Source organism: Amia ocellicauda, chromosome 13 (assembly GCF_036373705.1).
Source record: "Amia ocellicauda isolate fAmiCal2 chromosome 13, fAmiCal2.hap1, whole genome shotgun sequence".
NCBI lineage: Eukaryota > Metazoa > Chordata > Actinopteri > Amiiformes > Amiidae > Amia > Amia ocellicauda.
This window is the reverse complement of record NC_089862.1, coordinates 3,355,224-3,379,766: the sequence shown is the minus strand read 5'-3', so window position 1 is coordinate 3,379,766 and position 24,543 is coordinate 3,355,224. Positions and strand designations below refer to the sequence as shown.

The following is a 24,543-nucleotide window of genomic DNA, read 5'->3' as shown; positions in this document are numbered from 1 at the left end:
CCATAGTCACCAAGAAAACAATTGGTAACACACTACGCTGTGAAGGACTGAAATCCTGCAGCGCCCGCAAGGTCCCCCTGCTCAAGAAAGCACATGTACAGGCCTGTCTGAAGTTTGCCAATGAACATCTGAATGATTCAGAGGAGAACTGGGTGAAAGTGTTGTGGTCAGATGAGACCAAAATCAAGCTCTTTGGCATCAACTAAACTCGCCGTGTTTGGAGGAGGAGGAATGACCCCAAGAACACCATCCCCACCGTCAAACATGGAGGTGGAAACATTATGCTTTGGAGGTGTTTTTCTGCTAAGGGGACAGGACAACTGCACCGCATCAAAGGGACGATGGACGGGGCCATGTACTGTCAAATCTTGGGTGAGAACCTCCTTCCCTCAGCCAGGGCATTGAAAATGGGTTGTGGATGGATATTCCAGCATGACAATGACCAAAAAGACACAGCCAAGACAACAAAGGAGTGGCTCAAGAAGAAGCACATTAAGGTCCTGGAGTGGCCTAGCCAGTCTCCAGACCTTAATCCCATAGAAAATCTGTGGAGGGAGCTGAAGGTTCGAGTTGCCAAACGTCAGCCTCCCAACCTTAATGACTTGGAGAGGAGCTGCAAAGAGGAGTGGGACAAAATCCCTCCTGAGATGTGTGCAAACCTGTTGGCCAACTACAAGAAACATCTGACCTCTGTGATTGCCAACAAGGGTTTTGCCACCAAGTACTAAGTCGAAGGGGTCAAATACTTATTTCCCTCATTAACATGCAAATCAATTTATAACTTTTTTGAAATGCGTTTTTCTGAATTTTTTTGTTGTTATTCTGTCTCTCACTGTTAAAATACACCTACCATTAAAATTATAGACTGATCATATCTTTGTCAGTGGGCAAATGTACAAAATCAGCAGGGGATCAAATACTTTTTTCCCCCCACTGAATATATACAGTACCTATAGGAAGTATTTGCCCCCTTGGACTTTTTAAAATTCTGTTGAATTACAGCCTAACATTGTGATGCATGGGATTTAAATGGGATTTTTCTTTCTTTCGATTTACATGACCTGCTCAATGAATCCAGATGTGCAAACTTGGTAGAAACTTAACCAAGAAGACTCACAGTTGTAATTGCAGTCAAAGGTGATTCTACCAAGTATTGACTTAGGGGGTGAATAGTTGTTTTTTTCATTTACTGTGGTTTCACAATAAAACATCTGTTCAAAGTGATGAGTAGGTTGTGTAAATCAATGGGGAAAAAAATCCCATTCAAATGCATCAAGATTTAAAGTTGTAACACAACAAAATGTAAAACAGTCCAAGGGTATGAGTATGATGCTACAAGCTTGACACACCTATTTTTGGGCAGTTTCTCCCATTCTTCTTTGTAGGACCTCTCAAGCTCCATCAGGTTGGATGGGGAGCGTCAGTGCACAACCATTTTCAGATCTCTCCAGAGATGTTCGATTGGGTTCAAGTCTGGGCTCTGGCTGGGCCACTCAAGGACATTCACAGAGTTGTCCTGTAGCCACTCCTTTGTTATCTTGGCTGTGTGCTTAGGGTCGTTGTCCTGTTGGAAGATGAACCTTCGCCCCAGTCTGAGGTCCAGATCGCTCTGGAGCAGGTTTTCATCAAGGATGTCTCTGTACATTGCTGCATTCAACTTCCCCTCGATCCTGACTAGTCTCCCAGTTCCTGCCGCTGAAAAATATCCCCACAGCATGATGCTGCCACCACCATGCTTCACTGTAGGGATTGTATTGGCCAGGTGATGAGCGGTGCCTGGTTTCCTCCAGACATGACACCTGCCATTCAGGCCAAAGGGTTCAATCTGTTTCATCAGACCAGAGAATTTTGTTTCTCATGGTCAGAGTCCTTCAGGTGCCTTTTGGCAAACTCCAGGCGGGCTGTCCTGTGCCTTTTACTGAGGAGTGGCTTCCATCTGGCCACTCTACCATACAGGCCTGATTGGTGGAGTGCTACAGAGATGGTAGTTCTTCTGGAAAGTTCTCCTCTCTCCACAGAGACACGCTGGAGCTCTGTCAGAGTGACCTTTGGGTTCTTGGTCACCTCCCTGACTAAGGCCCTTCTCCCCTGATCGCTCAGTTTGGCCGGGCGGCCAGCTCTAGGAAGAGTCCTGGTTGTTCCAAACTTCTTCCATTTACAGATGATGGAGACCACTGTGCTTATTGAGGCTTTCAATGCTGCAGAAATTTTTCTGTACCATTCCCCAGATGCCTCGATACAATCCTGTCTCAGAGGTCTACAGACAATTCCTTGGACTTCATGGCTTGGTTTGTGCTCTGACATGCACTGTTAACTGTGGGACCTTATAAAGACAGGCGTGTGCCTTTCCAAATCATGTCCAGTCAACTGAATTTACCACAGGTGGACTCCAATCAAGTTGTAGAAACATCAGTGGAAACAGGATGCACCTGAGCTCAATTTTGAGTGTCATGGCAAAGGCTGTGAATATGTACATGTGCTTTTTTTGTTTTTTATTTTTAATAAATTTGCAAAGATTTCAAACAAACTTCTTTCACGTTGTCATTATGGGGTATCGTTTGTAGAATTTTTAGGAAAATAATTAATTTAATCAATATTGGAATAAGGCTGTAACATAACAAAATGTGGAAAAAGTGAAGCGCTGTGAATACTTTCCAGATGCACTGTATATGGTAGCATAAATCAAGTCCCTTTAGAAAATCGAACTTCATAACCAGCCTTTGTAGCTCCCCTACCATAGGATTAATCTTAGGATACATTAGAGCTATGATCACACTAAAATTATACAAATTCATCCATAATCAGTTATCATATAACTACATATCTATAAGGCAGTCAGATTAGAAACCCATGGATTTAATATTTAAAACTTGACTTTTAATTCGTTGAGTGGCTTGAAATTGGTTTGGTTTCCTATAGTTCTGAATGCAATTGACATAGCAGTCAGGCAAAAACATACGTTGTTTGTTTTTTTTCTCTTACTCGCTTTGTCTTTGTGAAAATGGAACAAGCTGCTCTACTCTACAATCTTCACAGGGCCAAATAATAGAAGTTGGTTCTGCGGACAATTTCTCTTTATGCATATTAGCCTGAGGCATTCCCCATGAACACACTCAAATGGTATCTCTTCTTGCTCATTGTCATCTTCAAACATCATACCTCAGAACAGCCGACGATGGTACAGAGCATCTTCAACTCACTAAGCAGCATGAGGCACCAGTGTACTATCAATAATCCTCACATTAAAATGGAGAACTGAAAACGTCCTGCGGTAACCTTGATCTGCAAGTGCTTTGTGGGGCCGGTGTGACACTGCATGGCAGGGAAGGAATGTGGAAAGCTGGCTAACGATGCACAGGCTTGAGGCAGGAGGATCACAACCTCAGCAACCTAGCAATAAATAATGCATTGTTTTGAAGAAAGGGCTTTATATCATTAGCAGCCTGTATCCACATCAGGAGCTCTTGAACATACTTGCACATACACATCAGATTCACACCTTCTCCCTTTAAGAAGAGATCAGAGCCATTCTGCATTATAAAAAAAAAAAAAAAAAACAAGGAATACACTTCCCTTCCACCACTTTTTGTTAAAATTGTTTTATGTTTTATTCCCAAACTTGTGCTCAGGAAGAAATTGTCCATTGCAGTTCTGCCTCTTGATTCAACTTGCAGAAATTACCAGCTGACATTTTTAACCCGAGACTTAATACAAATAAAAATATTTTAAAAAGTATGCACTATTTTCACTAATCTGGGAAAAAATAGTATTTCAGACAAACGGAAGCCTAACACATCATTATGTACTTAAAAGCAGGTTAGCAATTGAATATAAAGAAATGATTACCTGCTTTTTCTAGCATAACAGCATATGCCTGTACGGTAACAATGAGCAAAATACACTATTTTGTTTTCACCTGCATTTTATGCCTGTATTTAGAATAAACTTGATGCAGAAAAAGCAAAGAACAGATGTCTGCTCTATACTGATTGAACACAAGCTGCTAATCTTGGAACTGCTACTAAAACATTAGGAAATAAATCAAAACAAGTTGTCTTCATTTGTTTAGTTGTATTGCCATGATATATAAGCAGTTTTTAGAAAAGGAAAGATCTTTCTACACCTCACTATATTCCAACTAGATATTTTCTTCCAAAACAAACACAGTTTTTGCTTTTGATTGATGATGGTTCACTACACCACCTCATAAATATTGGGCAAGAGTCTATAGCTAAGGTTTGCAAAAGGAAAAATGGAATTCTGATACAGTACTTGTTTTTGTGCCCCTGTAACAGTCAGATTTCTGCCCACACCTTAACTTGCTTGAGAATCACTAGCATAAAGGTCTTCATATATACACACACTGCAGCCATTAAAAACATATTTAAAACATGATATAACTTTTACAGTAAATTCAATATGTACATCACCATCTTGATCCACTGCTGTTTGAAGGCCTGCCCACTTGCTTCGATCTACAGCTTCTTTTCTATGTCAAGGCATGACATGGAAAACATTATTTTGTGTATATAATTTGACACACAATCTCAACAATATCACTCCATTTGAATACTTTTGGAAGCTGTTTTTCTACATATGAAATTGTCTTCATATGTATTTTGTGGGCTCATCTCAGTGTCTTTAAACCCCATTTAAGCTCTGCTACACAAAACTTCCTCAGAATACTTTTCAATGCCTCTGCCCCGAATTCCTAACCCATCATTCAACTGATTTCTTTCTTTGTTTTTTAAAATGAAACTCTGCCCACACATTCAGACATTTCTAAAAATCACATTCACACACCTTTGGATATGAAGGTAAACCTTCATATGCATCCCAATGACGAGTGAATACAAGGTATTACTAACATTTACTTGGGTCAGTTTTGAAACAAGGCAACTGTTAGTTAACAGCCAGAAGTTGGCAACAATTGAACAAGTAAATTAGTGCTGTTCTGTTGCAACTTGCAATTACTTATGATGAAGCCAAGCAAGCTGTGCAAGTGGATTCTTTATGCTTCCTTCTCATTGAACTTGATAAAACTGTCATGATCTTAAAAAAAATGTGTAAATGTCTTATGCTGATTATATTGCATCTTCTGTGCGATATATTCAGCAGGCAGGAGCTGTCCTTCACATTTCAATGTGTTTATTCCCCTTAATTCAATAACATGCACCTCAAATTATTGCTATAGAAATAGCTAGGGTGGGAAATTAGTACAGAAAGTTTCATTTTTAGCTCAGGAAAATACAGGTTAGCTGTATACCAAAGCAGTATTAAAAGGAAGATACAGAATAAAAGCCAATAGACAACCCTTGCATTATAAAATTAGTCAGACTGAAGGAGTGCTTGAGCGCAGTGGAACATTTAACTTTACTGCATCGGAAAACTAATTTGGTTGTACCCAATTTAAAGCTTTTTGGCTAGGGTTGTAAATCTCTAACGTATATGATGCCAGCTCCCTCAACTTCAGTTACAATGTTTAAACAGTTTATTGTAATTTAATAATGACTTTCTTCCACACAAGGAAAAATAAGTCAAACTAATTTATAGTTGTTGAATAAATAGATTTTAAATTCAATATTTAGAGGCATACATTTGAACTGACAAATCCCATTTAAGATAATCCATAATTGCTCTAGTTGAAATCTAAAGTATGAACTAGTATTTGAGTGTAAACAGAAATGCTGAAGCACAACTCCACAGGGCAATGCATAGCATTAAAATCACTATAAATTTGAAGTTGAGAAAACATTTTTGAAATTTGTATTCATGCTGTTAAATATTAAGAATTGTTAGATACCTAATGCATTATTTAAACCTATGCTGTATCCAGAAGAGTTTAATGAAAAAGCCTTATGTACCACATACATGTTTAACCAACCAAGTTAACAAAAGTCAACAGGCATCAATAATTCATTCATAGGAGCTTGTGCTGGGTAATTTCCTCCGATTGTCCACGAAAATGTTAGTGGGTTCAGTGGAGGACGATTGCAATGGTCTTTCCAGGACTTCAACCCTTCCACGCATTTGGGATGTTTCTTCAGGCTCATTTTCACCATGTAAACATCCTAGGGGCTTCCCAAGAAATTACTTCTGGGTGAAAATCTTGATCCATAAATATGACCTTAAAAATTACAGTGATTCAAGCTGCTGTGCACAGATACAAGCAAAAGATACATGAAAAATAAGTAAATTGGTGAACACAGAACAGGCTTCAGCAGGGCTGAACGTTCCCTAATCACCTTTGGTGACTACTACAAGTTAATGCTCTTTAATGTATCCAAAGTAAGACTGATAGAACATGGAGTGATTATTAGACCACAAATTTGAAAATAAACTGAAAATAAGTTAGAAACAATTGGTCACCATAAAGTCACCATATCAAGTCAACTCCAACAGACTAGTTAGGAATACCAATTTACAAATATGTAGGTTAATTAAGAACTACCTGCTAATCATGTAGCAGCTTGTAGTTTTTTTTTTTGTCAGTCTGTCTTATAACACAGGGGGAAGAAAAAAAACACACATCCTTAAATTTCTTAACTAAGCCCAACCAACTTGCTTTAAACAATGAGCAAGAAGAATAGTGCACATTGCCAGCTACTATTGATTTTGCAATGTAGCTTTATTTCTAATGATAAAATCGATCTTTATTCACAAAGTGTCTAAAAACAAAAATAGTACAACACAGACATTAATATAAACAAACGGGGCTTTCAGTAACTTCAGGTTTTTTGCACATTCACTATGAGTTCGTCACAAAGTTTCGTCAATTCCTCGTTTTCTTTCACCTACAAAACAAACAGGTAGAGTTACACATTGGGGAGCTGGGGGTTAAAGCTCACGGCAGACGCAGCATACAGACTGGGCATGGAGATAGTCAGATGTTCCAAAGGAAATCTACACTTTTTCCCTAAATACCTGAATCCCTTTAGTATGAAGCACAAGTAGACAATATAACTGTATACAATGTTATGTTTCTACAGCCGTGTGCCTTTCTTCAAATCCTTAGAACTTAAACGGTTCACTATGCTCACTTTCAAAGAGCTGTGATTGACACCTGCCATCATGATAATTACATTGAACTGAAATGCAGTGCATACATTTAAAAGTAGCATTTGAATGAACCGAATCTTCGGTTATGTCAGTCGGAACAGATTTAGGGAAAAGTATATATATATATATAAAATCAAGACTTGCACTCTTAAGGCACTTCATAGATTACTGGAAAACATTGTAGTCAACATGTTCCGATCAACTGAAAATGACCATTGTACCAATAGAAAGATTTACCTTCTGTTCCAGATTCTTTTCAAGAGCCTGTATTTTCAGTTGCTGCCGGCACAGTTGTGCATGAAATGATGCGCCTTCAGACTTTAACTTCGATCTCACTTGGGCAATTTCCTCATTGGCACTGAAAAAGATTACAAATGTACATCACTTTCCTAGTTCAAAAACGAATATGTCCTGCACTTTGAATTAACATGTACTTTAAATCATGTAACTGCTGCAGACTGGGCAAAATGCAGAAATAAAATTAAGTAAATAAAATTGGTTCTTGTGGAGCTCAAAAATAAAATGCCAGTAACTGTTCAGTGGAGTTGGCACCTGTAAAATGTTAGATTCCCCCCCATAACACAGAAAAAGGTTCTCACAGTTTCATCTTCTCCTCAGCATGTGCCTTTAGTGTCTGGTATCTTTGTTCTTCCTTTTTGATTCTCGCCAGGTAGTCCTGTGCACATTTCTTTAGGGTTTCTTCATTCTGAAAAGATCAGTGCAATAAATTCAATTCAATACACAGTTCTTGATAAAAAGGTGTGATGGGGGTTGTGCAATAAGGTTAGAAAATAAGTAAATTTTTAAATCTGATTGTATTTTTAAAATCAGCCTTGAGGGGGTACTTTAAAAAGAATGGTCAGTTTTGAGCAGAAATAACAACTTTACAGAATTATAGTGCATAAACATGCATTCAGTTGGTCTATGAAACCAAAGCATCCCTTGTTAGAGCAAGATGACAAACAAATCATAGTCTAAGGACTTACTTTCTTGTAGCCTTCTAGAACTTCTTTCTGCTTCTCAAACCTCTTGAACAGATCAGAGAAGGACTTCTCCACCGAATTCAAGTCCATGATGACCTGCTGTTTTTCCTGCATGACCTTCTGTATTTCCAGTTTGGCTGCATCCTGTTGTTTCTGGCTTTGATCTAAGAGGGAACCCAATTTTTACTTGGTAAGGTCCAATTCATAATCCACTTTCAAATATGTATTTGCATTTCAGCAAAACCTACAGGTACCATTAATATACAACTGTCTCCCCCTTGTGGAGAACTAAGTATATGCAGTAATTTAATCTACTGTCCAGTTATTGAAAACAAAATGTACATACCCATAATTTGAGCTGCTGTTGCTTCAAAACCAGATACAACTTTCCTGAAACAACACAAGTGTCAGGTAACAAAAATAATAAATTGAAATATACAAGCGAGCATAAACGAATACTTACTCCACTTCATTATAATCCATACGCAGTTTCTCATATTTCTCCTGCATATCAGCAATTATATTTTCCTTCTCTTGAACCTTGAAAAGGAAATGCAAGATTTAAAGGCATTATCAATAAAAAGTATCTAAGATTATAACAGATATAACTCACCTCTGTCCTACATTATACTTGCACCAGAAATTACCTCAATGATGAAACTAATGCAACTCTACAAACTTCAGTTACAAGTCATAACTAACAAGTCCAATTGTGAATATGCTCAACTGACTGACCACAATTTTAGCCCAACAAGACCGCAGGACAGACTGCAAAACCAGTTGTGTAAACTAAGACTATGTGCAAATGTGTATGTAAAAGGATTAAAAACTTGTAAATTAAACATTCCCCATTATAATATTCAAGAAAATTTACACTTGCATTTCCAAGGAACCCACTTCAAAGGTCTATTGATTTATACCTTTAGATGGACTTGCTCAATGGCAGCATCCATGTCTTTCTGACTGTATTTCAAAACATCAATAATGGCATCTTCACCAGTGCCTGGCAAGGGAAAGTCAGGAACTAGAGAACCTAAGACACTTGTCCCCAATGGATCTGCAGCCTAGAGGAAAAAAGTCAATGGAAATCAGATTAGTTTAAGCATGCAACTCATAGGGATAATACAGGATTTGTGCACCATCTAAGTGTATTATTATTATTTATTTCTTGGCAGATGCCCTTACACAAGTGCAAAAATACAGTGAAGTACAAGGCATCAATCATTACAAATTCAAATTTAGCTAAAACAGCAATTTAAAATACATTTTACAAATTCCAATTTACACAAGTACAGTAAGTGACTTCCTACATCCTGGACGGTGAAAGCTAAGTGCCGTCAAGATGTAGGGTCACAGTCAAGGGCTACGGGAAAGGGAGCAAGGAGGAAAACAATCAAGAACACGAGAAGCATTATAAAAAATGAAGTGCTATCTAGCAGGGATAGAGGACTAATATTACAAGTGCTGTCGGAAGAGATGCGTCTTGAGTGTAAACACCTTTTGCATCAGTGGAGCAGATAACAGAAATTTACCAGATTGTAAATTAAATAGTAAAAAATAACACTAAACACATATAACACATAATTGTATTTATTTAAAATACTTTGGTTGCGAATAAATATGCAAGAGTTAGAATTATTAATAAGGAGAAAATAGTTTTTGATCTAGTGCTGTTCTAAAAGACTAATTCAATATATAAATGAAGTTTGGAATAGTGCGCATGCCAAGACCGCTGGGGTGGCTAACAGTTGATCCTGATCAAATGGCAGTGTAGACGCGACACCACTGATCAGATGTACTGATGCATTTCTATCCAGAACAGAACTGGCCGTGCAAAAGAGATTGGCAGTTGCACTCCTTTTATAATTGACAAGATTATAACTAGGGATGTGCATGACATTTTGACTTGACAATTCCACAGCTGTTGACAACCACTAACAGTTGTCACCACCTAATTCAAAGCGAGACTTACATTAACCATGAAAATCCACTGTGAAAAGTGCAATTGCAGTAAGTTTGGAACTTTGAAAACCACTTAAAAAAACTTGAATAAATCTGCTACATAAAAAAATACCTTCCTAATGAGAGATGCAAGGAAATGGCAGAACAGCAGCAATAAGCATACCAGTCAACTCATGTTTGACTCACTCTTATTTTGAAAGCGTTATTTCCCCCCCCCAATGCAACATTGGCGCAACCTTTTCCGTTCATTACAATTTCAAAGTAACTTTAAAAGGTTGTAGGCTGTGCCGAAGGGAACGTTTGAAGGTTTGGAACACATTACTGAACGAACGTTTAAAGTAGGGTTGGCCAAGCACCGGCTCCAGAGTCTGGAGCCAGCTCCAGGACCCGGAGCCGGACAGTTTTTTCTCCGGATCTGGAGTGGAGATGGAGCTGGTATTGCTGGAGCCGGAGCCGAGGTCATGGAGCTGCTCCACTCTCTCCCAGATATTAAGTCCAGTTTTCTTAAACAAAATAACTTCATATGTATAGTTGTGTGTTGGGGGTTGCAAAAGAAGTAAAGTCCATTTTAACTCTAAAGTTTTAAGTACTTCCAAATTATTTTATTCTAACCAAATTCTTCATCTGCCTAAATTAACCTAATTTTATAGCCATCTGTTACCTAAAATGTCCTGAATAGCTTGTCCAAAAGTTGGTTGCTAGGGTGTTAAGGTCACATGCAGGAGACATGCCCCCTGTACCTTGGTTGCCACTTTTAAGATACGATAATACCAGACACCTGCAAAGCGTCAACCTAGAGGTGTTGCTGACAATTAATCGAAGATGCAGGGGGTTGAGGGAAAATTGTACACCGATAACATTTTTAATGACATTCACTAGATTACAGTACTTAAAATAACTGGATATCTTCCAAAAATACTGGACAGGGTGTTAAAGTACATACACTATATGGCCAAATGTATGTGGACACCTGCTCATCAAATATCTCATTCCAAAATCATGGGCATTAATATGGAGTTGGTCCCGCCTTTGATGCAATAACAGCCTCCACTCTTCTGGGAAGGCTTTCCACTAGATGTTGGAACATTGTCGAGTGGATTTCAGTCACAAGAGCATTAGTGAGGTCGGGCACTGATGTTGGGCAATCAGCCCTGGCTCACAGTCAGCTTTTCTGTTCATCCCAAAGGTGGGATGTGGTTGAGGTCAGGGCTCTGTGCAGGCCAGTCAAGTTCTTCCACACCAGTCTTGACAAAATTATTTCTGTATGGACCTCACTTTGTGCACAGGTTGTCATGTTGAAACAGGAAAGGGCCTTCCCCAAACTGTTGCCACAAATGTGGAAATGCAAAATCTAGAATGTCATTGTAGGCTGTAGCATTAAGATTTAGCTTCAGTGGGACAAAGGGGCCGAGCCCCGAGACCATTATTCCTCCTCCAAACTTTACAGTTGGTCTATGCATTCGTGCAAGTAGCGTTCTCCTGGCATCCGCCAAACCCAGATTCCTCTGTCGGACTGCCAGATGGTGAAGTGTGATTCATCACTTCAGAGATCACATTTCCACTGCTCCCAGGTCAAATGGTGGATAGCTTAACACCACTCCAGCCGATGCTTGGCATTGCACATGGAGATCTTAGGCTGGTGTGGCAGCTCGGCCATGGCAACCAATTTCATGAAGCTCCCAAAAGATAGTTTGCTGACGTTGCTTCCAGAAGCAGTTTGGCACTCAGAAGTGATTGTTGCAACCAACGAAAGACTTTTTATAGTACATACTTCAGCACTCAACAGTCCTGTTCTGTGAGCTTGTGTGGCCGACCACTTCGCGGTTGAGCTGCTCCTAGAAGTTTCCTCATAACAATAACAGCACTTGCAACTCACCAGGGCCGCTCTAGCAGGGCAGAAATTTGATGAACTGACTTGATGGAAAGGCAGCATCCTATGATGGTGCCACGTTGAAAATCATTGAGCTCTCAGTAAAGTTCATTCTACTGCCAATGCTTGTCTAAGGAGATTGCTGTGTGGCTTGATTTTACAGTGGCTCTCAAAAGTATTCACCCCTCTTGGACTTTTCCACATGTCAGTGTTACAACTATAAAATCAGAATGGATTGAAATCAGGAGTTTTTGCCACTGATCAACACCAAAAATGTCCAGAATGTCAAAGTGAAAAATATGATCTGTATTTTTTTCCAAAAATTAATTAGAAAACAGAAAATAATTGAATGCATAAGTCATCACCCCTTCAGTGAATATTTGGTAGAGGCTCCTTTGGCAGCAATTACAGACATGAGTCTATGTGGATAAGTCTCTACCAGTTTTGCACATCTGGACACAGCAATGTTTGCCCATTCTTCTTTGCACAATTGCTCAAGCTCTATCAAGTTGGATGAAGCCCTTTGATGTACAGCAATGTTCAACTCTTTCCACATATTATCAATTGGATTGAGGTCTGGACTTTGTCTGGGCCACTCCAGGACATTGACAGTTTTATTTTTAAGCCAATACAGTGTGGCTTTGGCTGTATGTTTGGTGTCATTGCCCTGTTGGAAGATTAATCTTCTCCCAAGTCCCAGGTCTCTTGCAGACTTCAGCAGGTTTTTGTGTGATTTTTTCTTACAGGATTTCTTTGTATTTTGCTGCATCCATTTTGCGTAATGCTGCCACCACCATGCTTCACGGTAGGGATGCTTACCCTGGATAAGGGTGTCTGCCAAAAAATAAATGGGATGGTGTTCTCAGGATGATGTGCATTGTTAAGCTTGCACCAAATGTAGTGCTTAGCGTTGAGGCCAAAAAGGTTTGTAGGGATCAGATGCAATTAAAAAAAAAAGTTTAACATAGAAAATTAAGTTAGGTAAACATCTTTATAATACACAACTCCGATTGTTTGATTACATTTTAAAACCAGTTTGCAGTCCCTACTATAATACAAAGATTCCCTTCTACAGTTCAGAGTGTCAACATTATACCAGAAAATATTAATAAATGTCAATGACAACAGACTCGGTTTGTATGAAATTGTATACTAAACATGGGATAATCTCCAGTGCGCTGCTTTTAGTTCTATGCAATGGACTGTATTCTTGCACTTTGTATTGCACCATCCAAATCCAAACAGCAAATCTTTGTTGAAACATTTGTTTTTTACATTTCCATTAGGCTATTTTGCACAACACTTTGCTGTAAAGATCACAGCTAAAGACAAAAAAAAAAAAAAAAAAAAAATGAATAACGCAGTGGTCCACAGGCATGCTGGCAGGTGAGGGATAGTGCTATGGATAGTACATTGTTAAAATGTAATCTGGTCCAATGCCTGCTGACACGACAGTGGCAACTGATGTGCTTTTTTTTTTTTTTTTTTTTAAATGGTTTCGATCGGTTATATCCAACAACTTATTTAAGTAATGGGAAGTATACAAATCAAATGTTTTAGTTTAGATAATGGGACCCTTCAGTATTTAAGCATTGTCCATTTAGATCAACGAGAACAAAACAAAAAGTCAGTCACGTGACAAGCCTTTGAAGGTCTGGAGACCAAATGACCGATGAACGTTCGAACCGTCGGAGATAGCCCTAAAAGGTTGTGACCATTTTTAAGTAACGCTTAGTTATACAATATATGCATCTCTCAAATTACAGCAGAGTTGACATGTGCATAATAGTTTAACAAGTGTTTAGAAAGTGTTCCAGTCAGAACCACAAAATACAAAATGTATTCAACCATCTAGCTGGCTAATTTATACAACCTGCTTAACTCAATATTTACTTTTCCCACGTTTCCAAACCACTCAACATATAGACTACCGGTCTACAACTCCAACAAATGGGAAACATACCTAAGTGTTTGGGTTCCAGGGAATAAAAAATAAATGGCATAAAGACAATAGATGGCTATGCATGTAGCTAGCTTAAATGTTTATTGCGGCACTTTCCTTTTCTTTCATTGCTAACATTGCAGAAGTGTGTTTGGCTTTTAGGTGGGTTAACATACCAGTTGTAGATTTGTCAGAGTATTTCTGTGCAGAACTTTGTTTGAAAACCATCATTAGCCAAGGTAGGTTCTAATTTAGCAAATCACAGAAATAAATCCCACCCTCCCAATCAATCTTCATTAACACTACACAGCCAATCAAAGCTACGCAAGCACAACTATTGTTAACCAGTCACAGACAAGAAATAACAAATCCCACCCTCCCGTCAATCTTCATTACAGCTAAATAGAAAGCCAAATCAACAGTACACACTTTAAAATAAAATCAATTGTCGATAATCTAATTTTCAACTTCGGTCTCAACTGTACTTTGGATAGTGGGAAAGTGTTATTTTTCTAGTTATTGTTTTGTATTCATATTTATAGCACATTATAATAAACATGTCTTACCATTTGTTGCCTAGATTTAATTTAGACCAAGTGGATAAGCTAGAATACAAGTTCATCATTGCACACAAACTAGATCTACTCTTGATTTGTCACACTAAAATAAAAAAATAAAGCTAAACTGACTTCCCTATGCATCAAAAAGTCAGGTGAAAGGTGACATTCTGACAGCTGTTCTACAAAAATCTCATGGGGGAGCATGCCCCTGGACCACCCTAGAACAATAGGTGTCCCTGCTGCAAACAGAATCCTGTAGGAAACACTGGTGCGCTACCTTAATCCAAAACATGCAGGAAACCAACTTCAGATAAAGTAGATAGTGTAACATATGGGATGCAAAAGGATTTATTGTGATAGGAATGGAAAACTGGGGAGGGGTTTGCAACATTGTCATTGCATTTAAATTTCCCATTTCAAATAAAGATAGTAAGTTTGAGTAAACATGCCCCTGGGGACCTTAATAGATTTGATTTTAGAAATTCTGAATACATGTTATAAATCACTACTCATAATTACATTTTATAAAATGTCATTCATCAAATCAAGTTTTTGAGCCACATTATAAGCAAGACCTTATAAAACTGTACATTTCTTGGTAATGTATCCAAGAGCAAGAGTCAATTCTCCTAACTCCCAATAGTTTATTCTGTGCTCGATTTTACCAATGCCAAAACGATCGTGTAAAATAAAAACTTACAGCTTCTGAAAAGGATTCAAGAAAAATCAACCCATCCACTTTCTCCTCTCTGGTCTGTTCCTTGAGCTCAGCTCCAGCCTTCTGTGCTTCAAGCCTGCAACCCAAGTAAACAAATCTGTTTTGACTTCACTGAGTAGGTGTAAAAATGCAATGACTTCACAAACAGCCTTCTTCTAAATCCTTCCATTGAACAGTCTGAATGAAGATAAACAAGACCAGATTTGTTTTTTGTACCAATGTGACATTATTCTGATGAACTAATGCAATAGATTGAAAGATTTACCGGGATGCAAATAATGGAGGGAGTGGAAAGCCATTGATCTCTGCAGAGCGAGGAGCCAATTTCTGTGGACTTTCCCTCAAAAGAGGGTCAAACTTCAGGTACAAGGACTGCTTTCTCAGTGCAGATTCTTTGAACTGCAGAAGAGGGGAAAGCACAGCTAGTTTCTGGGTATAAGTACACAAACTATACATGCAAATCAACAACACTGTCAATATCCTTAAGGGGAATTACTTTTCCGCAGTTGATAGAAGTTACTGACAAATCTAATCAATGTGTATAACAGTTCTGGGTATTTGCCTACTTTAAGAGATAAACTTGAAAGTATCATTAAATAAAAGCAATGACCCAACTATTATAACGAATAAATTTAACCAACGTGTGATGTAACTAAAGCCGATTTTAAAAACTCAAAACACAAGAAAAAAAAAAAAAAAGCCTGGCCTAAAGGTCATTAACATGAATTATCCAGTCTCATATTTCGTTAACCCAAGTCCTATTTTGTTTGTAAAGATCACCTGCAGATGTGTTCATGCAGACCTTGCTCAATCCTGAAAAGAAAGCCTTGTGGCAGAGAAAAGAGGAAAAAAAAAAAAAAAACGACTTACTGTAGATCCAAACTGCTCCAGATAGTCAAATTGCTCATTAAAACCTTCAAATAAATGGAGGGGGGAAGTGTATACTTTAGCAAGGTTTTCCAACATTTACATTGTTGCAGCCATTTGAAATCTAATTTCATTCAATCATTTATATATCCATGTAAATTGAGTTACTCAGTTTTTAATAACTATCCCATGTCCTGCCATTTATACAGCCTTGAACAAAGAAGGAAAGGGACAAAAAATCCTCACATTCCTAAACTGGCACAGCAACAATGTAATATACATGATGTCTCAATTATTCTCAAAAGGGTCAAAGGCCAACTTCCTCAAGCAGACTAAAAGTAGTGCATGAAAGAAATGTCAATTGACAGACTTGAAGCCTACAGACATGACAATTGCTGTAGCAATAAGCAGGCATGTCATACTGAAACCAAACTTGCCCTTTAAAATCACCCCAAAAACATCTATACACTTCAGCATTTCAGAGTTGTAGATTTCTTGAACTGGAAAAAGAGGTTTGTCAAAGTCTGTCAAGTTTCTAAAGCAGTCAATCCCTTTAAAAGCATCTTAAAACAACCTCTGAAGAGGAAGGACTATAATAAACACATCTTACATGTTCCTGGTTTGAACTCATTGCTTGGAAAATCCAAATTAAAAGCCATGTTGTTGTGCTGAAAGGATTCAGTTCTCTCTTCTGTAGATTGAGAAGTGGCAAAGGACTCCTCAATCGTGATGCCAGTGGTATTCAGTGGATGAGATTTGTTCTGCAAGAAATAAATTAAGAGAAATAGTATACCAGAATATCAGAAGCAGGCATCAAATTATGTTAATCAGGTTAAGAATTTGAATTGGCTTCTTACCTCTGGAGGTGTTACACACATCTTGATTTTTTCAGGGGATTTCACCTCAGCCCTGAGAAGGAAATGGTACAGCAGTAAGTAAGTCTTCTCCAAACATGAATTGCACTTTATACAAGTACTTTTCCCAAAACATGTACCACTAGTGTTACACAAGAGTCAAATTTAACTTGTCATTAATCATTATATTCTTGTTTTTTTAATTAAAATGTCTAATCGAAAGACATCTGTATGAAGAAAGATAAATCAGCCAGCTACATTTTGTGCAAGTGGCATTTATTTATTTTTCTTAACCACCCCCACCTCCACAGGGTTTTGATTGGAACAAAGATGCTAAACGGGTGTACAAAAAGTATATAAACATTTAAAAAGGTGCATGCATCAGCCATGTTTGGGTATGCGTTTCATTCTCAACAGAACATTGCTACATATTTGGGTTATTTATAATTTCTCTCCAATGTTTTCCTGCTTTAGACTTACAAAATTCACTGACATTTTTGTGAATCTAAATAAGGTGCTTGAGAGCGGCGTTTGCATTCGTGTAGTACAGATTTGCACAATTCTGTGCAGCTCCACCAATGGGTCGCAATTCTATATGACAAGATCTTTAATAAGTCAATTTTATTTTTTTATGACTGAAGTCTCACACCAGATTACTAGTGCAGTACATGCCCACAACATGATTATTCAGTTTAAATGCAGCAAATTAAAGATACAGTGTAAGATTGACATCATGGATGAAATATTTCTGTGCATGTTTGTTGAATAAGTGAGTGTATAGAGATCACATTTAAATTGACAGAAACATTCGAGTTAGATTGGAAATAAAACCAGAGCCAGTCTCAATGAAACCTGGCAGCAAATTCTTCAAAAGGCCATGGCAGGGATTTAAAAAAATAAAGGACAGGAGTGTTAATTACAAAACGCAAACTTACGCTGGTAATGTCTCCATGTCCGGACCGTCGCTGTTGGCAACCTTTTCAGGCTCATCTTCCAAAGAGGTTAAACTTCCCTCTATAATTTCTGCTGCTGCTGCTGCTGCTGCTGCTTGAGCCACAGGACCAGATATATCTGGAGAATTATTTATTTTGGAACCAGTCACAAATGGATTAAAATTTGCATCAAACTTCTCAAAATCAAAGTTATAAGATGCTTTAGGGAGATCCTCAGAGGGGTTTGAATGATCCGATAGGGATTTGGGCTCATCTTTTTTCTCAGCAGCTGCAGCTGGCTTTTTGACAGTAGCCTTGGCTCCAAGAGGCCTCTTGCCAAGTTTTCTGGGGGGTGGCTTACATTTGACCTCTCCATCATCAAAATTAAATTCAAGCCTCACTGGTCCATCTTTCACAGGAGAGGGTTCAGTGGTTGGCTTCTCAGGATACCCTTCAGAGCCATGCAACCCATTGGGCGCATCTTCATGGGTACTGGATGAACCTGCTACAGGGGCATTAGTAGATGGGGATGCGATAACGGATGGTATTCCTCCATCTTCAGCTTTCACCAATGGAGATGCATCAGTGCTTGCACAAGGTTCTTTTTTCATGGCTGGAAACATTTCTACAGCAGATTCTAGCTTTATGGGCTCCTCTGGGAGAACCGGAGACATGTTATTGGGCAGCCTTGAATTACAAACAGGAGAATTCTGGAGCTTCGGCCCCCCAGTTTTGAATGGATCGATGTCATCAAGCTTATCAAAATCTATTGTGTAAGAGCTTTTAGCTGCTAGTGGAGAGTTCTGTACTTGTGCCGATGAACAAAATGATTCAGCATTCTCCAAATGGTCTAAATCTAGACTATAACTTTGCTTGGGAACTTCTGGTCCTTCTTTGTCACCTACATCCTCTAGTACATCAAACTTTGAAGCATCTCTCTCTTTAATTACGACTGGACTGTCAGCATTTTCTTGGCCAGAAGTCACTTCAGTCTTAAGTGAATTTTCCAGGGACAATGTGTCATCTAATGCTGACACAGTATCAACAGATGGCAACTCCTCAGTGGAGGCCTGAGCACTGGTTTCAGATGCAATGTCTCCAGGTGTTACAGGTAGCTCAGAGAAATCAGTGCCAATCTCACTGGAGCTTTTAAATGGATCAAAGGCATCAAGGTTGTCATAGTCAATAGAATATCCTCCATTGCTCTGAATTGGCATCTCATCATCAGGGTAAGGACGTTCTGTTGTACCGAGACTGGCATCTAAATTATAAGAAAACAATGAGAGCAATTAATGGATTGAAGTCACATCATAAACAGTTTTAGATAATGAATTTTAATGGGTTTACAAATAAATAGTTTGTACATTACCCGATTTCGGTTGATCAACTGAAACAGTTTCCTTACTTTCGAAGGATAAAGTACTGCAAATTAAAAAAAAAAAAAAAAAAAAAAAAAGATTGTTAAAAGCCAGTATAAAGGAGTTAAAACAAAAGGTTTAATAACAGTTTTTCCCCCAGCTAAACTTCTAAACCAATGGACTAAAGTTTTCCTAACCAAAAACAATTACATGAAAGTTAGACAAACATGCACGACTCATTTAATTCTGGTCTGTATAATCTCTTGGATTCAAATAATGCTCGAGAAATAAAAAGGATTCCAAGTCAAAACTGAAATACAGTAATCTCTCAGGATTACAAGTTTGCAGAACAGCAGCCACACAGACAAAAGTACTTGCCACTTTGTACAAACTTCTAAAATTGAACAATAAAAGCCTAAACAAAACAGTAAATCCAATTTTACTAAAACATTGATTTTCAATATTAAAAAAAAAAAGCCTGGTTTTCCACAAATAATTGTACAACCAAATTTGTGAAACGTGCATCACAGGTTAAGTCCAAATTCTTCACATACCGCTTTCCTTAGGATATAAAATGCTTTATGGCCTTCAGGCTGTGGTTGGAACTGGTTTTAACAAAGCCCAAGACCAGAAAGCCCAACTGACAGGAAACGCAATATACCAGATACACTAATGCCTTAAACCAGATTTACAAAAGTTAACTGTTCACAAAAGCTTGCTTATCACACCACTAGTGTAGTTAAAAACTAGGTCACACTATTTAACATGAGTCCAAAACTTGATGTTGAGGTCATTTAGTAAGGCAAGATTCATACAAAGCTAGCCTTGTCAAAATTCAAGCTATGCCTGCATTGTCTTCCCCTTTGTTAAAACCAGGTGGGCAAGCTCACCAGCTGATCTTGAGAATCCATTAAAATGCTAATCAGTCATATCCAATGCGAATGAGGGAAGAATAAATCTTTAATAAATCCAAACAGACTAAATTTTAACGTTAGATTCAAAACAACTGAATACTATAAATCAGTGTCCAAATGAGTAGAAAAAAAATGGCATTGAAAACATTGTTTTTCTTTAAAAAAAAAAACAAAAAACATTTTAATAGGATGAATTGTTCATTTCTGAATGGTACTTTAATATGTTAATCAAGACATGCTCAGCAACCCAAAAAGGAAAAAAGTCAAGCCTTTAGCTAAAGTTAATACACAAGTATACCAATGCAGATACACAAATGGCAGTTTTCCTGCAAAGTAAATGGAAGTTGTGTTCACATTTAATAACGGATTCCCTCCAAGTAAGCAGTAGGAACAAGCATATTACGTACCGATTAATTAAAAAGGACACCGGAGGGGGTAAACCATGACCTGTCCAGGTAACGCAGATCCAAGTGATTCTCAATACATTATGCATTAATCTTCAATACACCTTTAATTGGCCATACCTTACAAAAAACTAAGGAATGTAATAAGTTAACCCTACCCTGGTTTAAAACTTCACTCACAGATACAATAAAAAAGGGAGGGGGGAGTCTAAAAGCATGACAATCTTAATCATACAAAATAAGATCTTCCTCAAAAACACAAGTTTAACTAATGCAAAAACACAGCAGGAACTTACTCTGTAGAGATAGCAGGGGAAGATTCCAGAGACAAACTGTCAAAAGCCTCGGCACAGTCATCCAGGGCGAGGGAGTCATCCACCTTGCCACACGGAGTGACAATTTTACGGGTAACGGGGTCTCGCATTGGTGTCTGAAAACAAACCTAACAAGAGAAAGTGAGGTCAGTAATTGTCAGTAGTTTTGAAACAGGAAGCACTCGTCTCAAAAAACAATAACAGCAGCATGGGTATTTCTCAAATCGAGTTTCCATACCTTAGCACTTTTTGGCAAGGTCTTCTGGAGCATGTTCTCGTTCTGAGACTGCCGCAGGATCGAGGGCCTTCCGGTGGGCTGCTGTGGTGCGAAGAGGGTGTTCGGGTTCAGAGACTTTCTTCCAGGATCCACTCCTGCGTTCTCATCGTTCACAACACTCACACTCATCCTGTAAACAGTCAGCAGTGTGAGAGCACCATCCAGAGACCACACCCACTTTGCTAGCTTTCCAGCTGGGCTGTCAGATAACAGCATGTTCAGAGCAGACTCAGCATGACTCCACTTTGTCAAACTAAAACCTACAACTTCCAGTTTTGAAGACTTCTTACTTATCCTCTCTCCTCAAAAGTAAAATATTGGAACGCTGTCATGCCGGGAGACGGCGCTGTGTCGAGGAGGTGGAGGGCTGCTCCAGCATTTGCATAAGGGACAGAGGCATGGTGGGAGCAGCCCACCTCATAGGAGTTGGACAGGACTGGGGGAGAGTGGGAGATTGTAAATAGTTTGACCACTATGGTTGTAAATGTAATATTGTCCTGTGAGCACTCTTGTATTCCGCCCCTCTTGTATTCCACCCAGTGTCAGTAAAAGAGCCGGAGTCTGCACCAACTCTGAACTCACTAACACTCCAAAGTGTTACACTGGTGAGAAGTGTGTGCCAAACCTGCGACAGAGCCACGGGCCACCGAGATGCGTACCCCAAAAGTGTGAAGCGACCCAAATCCAGTCGGGGTGGAGATATGGGAATAGCGCGGGGACAGGGTAACACTAAGCAGTAAGCCATCTCGAGCCTCGCTAGGAGGTCTGGGCCTTTTAATGATGCGGGAATCTCGTCGTGACTCGAAAACCCCCAAAGCGCTATATTTAACCTTGGAGTTGCTAAATAATGCATGTTTCATCCATTATCCTGTAAGGAGCTGAACATTGTCATCCTAAACATTGTAATACAAACTGTAACAAAAGCAACAGATTTGTGCATTTACTCTCACAGGGGGAAAAGTACCCATTGGTGCCTGAATAAGTTTAACTAATTGACAGTGTAGAACCCCAAAACCACACAAAGTGTAAATACAAATCAAATGCATGTCCCCCTCTGGTGCCCAATACAATAAAATCAAAATCAGACATTTTCCAAATTCTTTGAAATAGTAATGAAGTCTGACCTCATTTAAAGTGAAAAGTAAACATTACAGCAAATGTATTCAAATCACTCAATTCCTCTTCACTTTCAGAAGAAATTAACACCATGCATAACAGTTTAATCAAAGAAAATGCCCAACCACTGTGGTAGCATGACAAATAATAAGGTTTACTTGTGTATACTATAAACTAAACAAAAACAAGTTACCAGCATGTCCCACACAGCCCAACCTGGCTGTTTTGCAGCACGTGTTCTCCCTGCAGTGCAATTTTAACCAATAAAATAGATAAAACACAAAACAGGAAGTATTACCATCATACACCAAGTCAAACAATGGATGCCAGTTCAGGTAAACATGCAAGAATAGGTCATTTGTATCAAACAAAACAACATTTTATTGATGGGTAGCAGGGTCACATAGGTCATCGAGGAAAAACCCTAACTTTGTTATTAGGAGACAAGCACATTTTGTCAAGAACAAAGTGATTTACAACCTCCAAAAAGGTATAATTAGTTTATAATATTGTAATTGAAAGTGAATCTTCAAAATGAGTTGTTCTGACTATTACAATGATAGAAAACACAAATATAGAAATGTGATGGACAAACAAGTCTGGACAAAACTGGACATTGCAGTGATCAAATCCACAAAGTCCACGTAAAAGTAGATTAGATTTAGAATTTTACTTCTAAATTGTATCAAGTTGAGCTTTGTTCTATTAATTAGCATTACATCAACATGGTACTATTTTCTAGACCCACTGATGATATTGTAGTGCTATCATAGCATCATGACAAGCTTGATCAGCTGATGTTGTACAACGACTGTATCCGTAAAACAAAACTGGCTTTATCATTATTAATATAACAAGAACGGCAGTATGAGGTCAATGGGGGGGTTATGGAAAAACCGTATCGAATAGGTACTCCCCGTTAAGATTACAGGATTAATATTGGCCATGCTTAGCTAACATACTGAAACCTATGGGGAAAAAATCTAAATGTATTGATGCTGATCTTACATTATTTCGCCACACGTTTATAAAAATAAATTCACAATTTAAGTTTAACAAAATCAAACGTATAGATCAAATAAACCAAAAACAAGTTTAAGGCGATGGAATCAATCAGATAGGCCTACTAATAAAACGTACATTTTTGCAGTCTTTCGCAGATTTAGCTAGGCTTAATCAGAAGGGTCTCAACATCCAGAGAGTGTAGGTTTTAATTCCAGAAATTCAATAAATTTAAACAATGAATTGATCCCTAAACGTATATCAATATAAGTGTTGATAAAGTTAAATCAATAATCCAGTGAAAGACAAAAGCAGACAGGTCGTACGCGACCAAATGCAAAAAAAAGTTACATGTAGAATACATAATACCTATATATAATCAAATTAAATATTAATAAAGGATCACACATACCTTTATCGGTTTCTACAATGATGTCAATTGTTTTTCTTCTGATTGCTCTCTTTCTCGCTTCCTCTCTTTACGCAGTGATTCCAAAATACAATACTGTTTAACACAACTGTCCACTAGATTTAAAATTTTAAACTTGTTTCAGCCTCCAATCAGAATGGAGGCTGATTTGATCACGTGGCGGCCTGTGATCTAAGCTGTCCAATGGTGATACAAGAAAGCCAAAGTCTATGCATTACGTCATTATGATTGAGGTGCAGATAAACCAATAGAAAAGTGAAACGAGAAACAAGAAAGGTCAAAGATTTCCGAAGTTCTGCGCAGATCTGCGCTGTTCCACCAATGGTATCGGTGTAGTTCTACATATCTGCACAGAACTGCAGAAATCTGCGCTAGAAGAACGGAGCCGACCTGTTGAAACAAAGAGAAGATGCAGAGATCAAGAGCACTATGTTAATCTGCATAAAAAGTGCCACCACACCTCTGCTGCCTCCCTAGCGGAGACGAACGTCAACTCAACATACGTCATCATGACATTGCACAAGGAAGTAACGTTTTATTAACCCTAAAAACGCCAACACATTTCGCCTCCTAAAAGGCCCAACGGGGGCATTTTTGGACACCTTTAGAAATTATGGGAAAATGAGACTATTATTATTATTATTATTATTATTATTATTATTATTATTATTAAAAGGGTACAACCCATAATTTAAGTACTAATTTGTGCAGTATATTCCAGGCCAAAAATAAAAATAAATGTTGGCATACCTTTTAATACATGAATAAATAAATAAATGCCCTGAGTAATACTGATTTATTCATTTATTCCTAGGTTTATGTATTTAGGGGAGACCGGGGAGGGTTGAGACACTGGGATAGTTGTAACAGCACCATTTCCACCATTCAGGGATAAGGTAAGAGTCATATGATCAATTATGTGTATGAACACTTCCTTCCTGATCACACATGTGCAATGTCATGGCTCTGTGAAGAAAGGTG

General features: G+C 38.3%; 1 protein-coding gene across 3 annotated transcripts; it reads right to left on the bottom strand.

Annotated features, from left to right (window-relative positions):
• Window positions 1–6,609: 6,609 nt before the first annotated feature.
• tacc3 (transforming, acidic coiled-coil containing protein 3) lies at window positions 6,610–23,745 on the bottom strand. Of its 3 annotated transcripts, XM_066719719.1 has the most exons (18): window positions 23,545–23,745; window positions 22,324–22,373; window positions 20,976–21,144; window positions 20,720–20,865; window positions 19,117–19,169; window positions 17,751–19,008; window positions 16,819–16,870; window positions 16,572–16,722; window positions 15,965–16,008; window positions 15,360–15,493; window positions 15,077–15,170; window positions 8,963–9,106; window positions 8,506–8,582; window positions 8,389–8,432; window positions 8,046–8,206; window positions 7,659–7,765; window positions 7,297–7,417; window positions 6,610–6,794 (listed from the first exon to the last, which is right to left on the bottom strand). In XM_066719719.1, exons 3-18 carry the CDS (start codon window positions 21,141–21,143, stop codon window positions 6,729–6,731), a joined length of 2,820 nt encoding a protein of 939 aa, XP_066575816.1. In that variant the 5' UTR covers window position 21,144; window positions 22,324–22,373; window positions 23,545–23,745; the 3' UTR covers window positions 6,610–6,728. The 3 variants fall into 3 exon arrangements, with proteins under 3 accessions (XP_066575816.1, XP_066575815.1, XP_066575817.1); XM_066719718.1 differs by lacking the exon at window positions 22,324–22,373 and having other exon boundaries at window positions 23,545–23,740; XM_066719720.1 differs by lacking the exon at window positions 22,324–22,373 and having other exon boundaries at window positions 20,976–21,056; window positions 23,545–23,739.
• Between the last annotated feature and the right edge of the window lie 798 nt (window positions 23,746–24,543).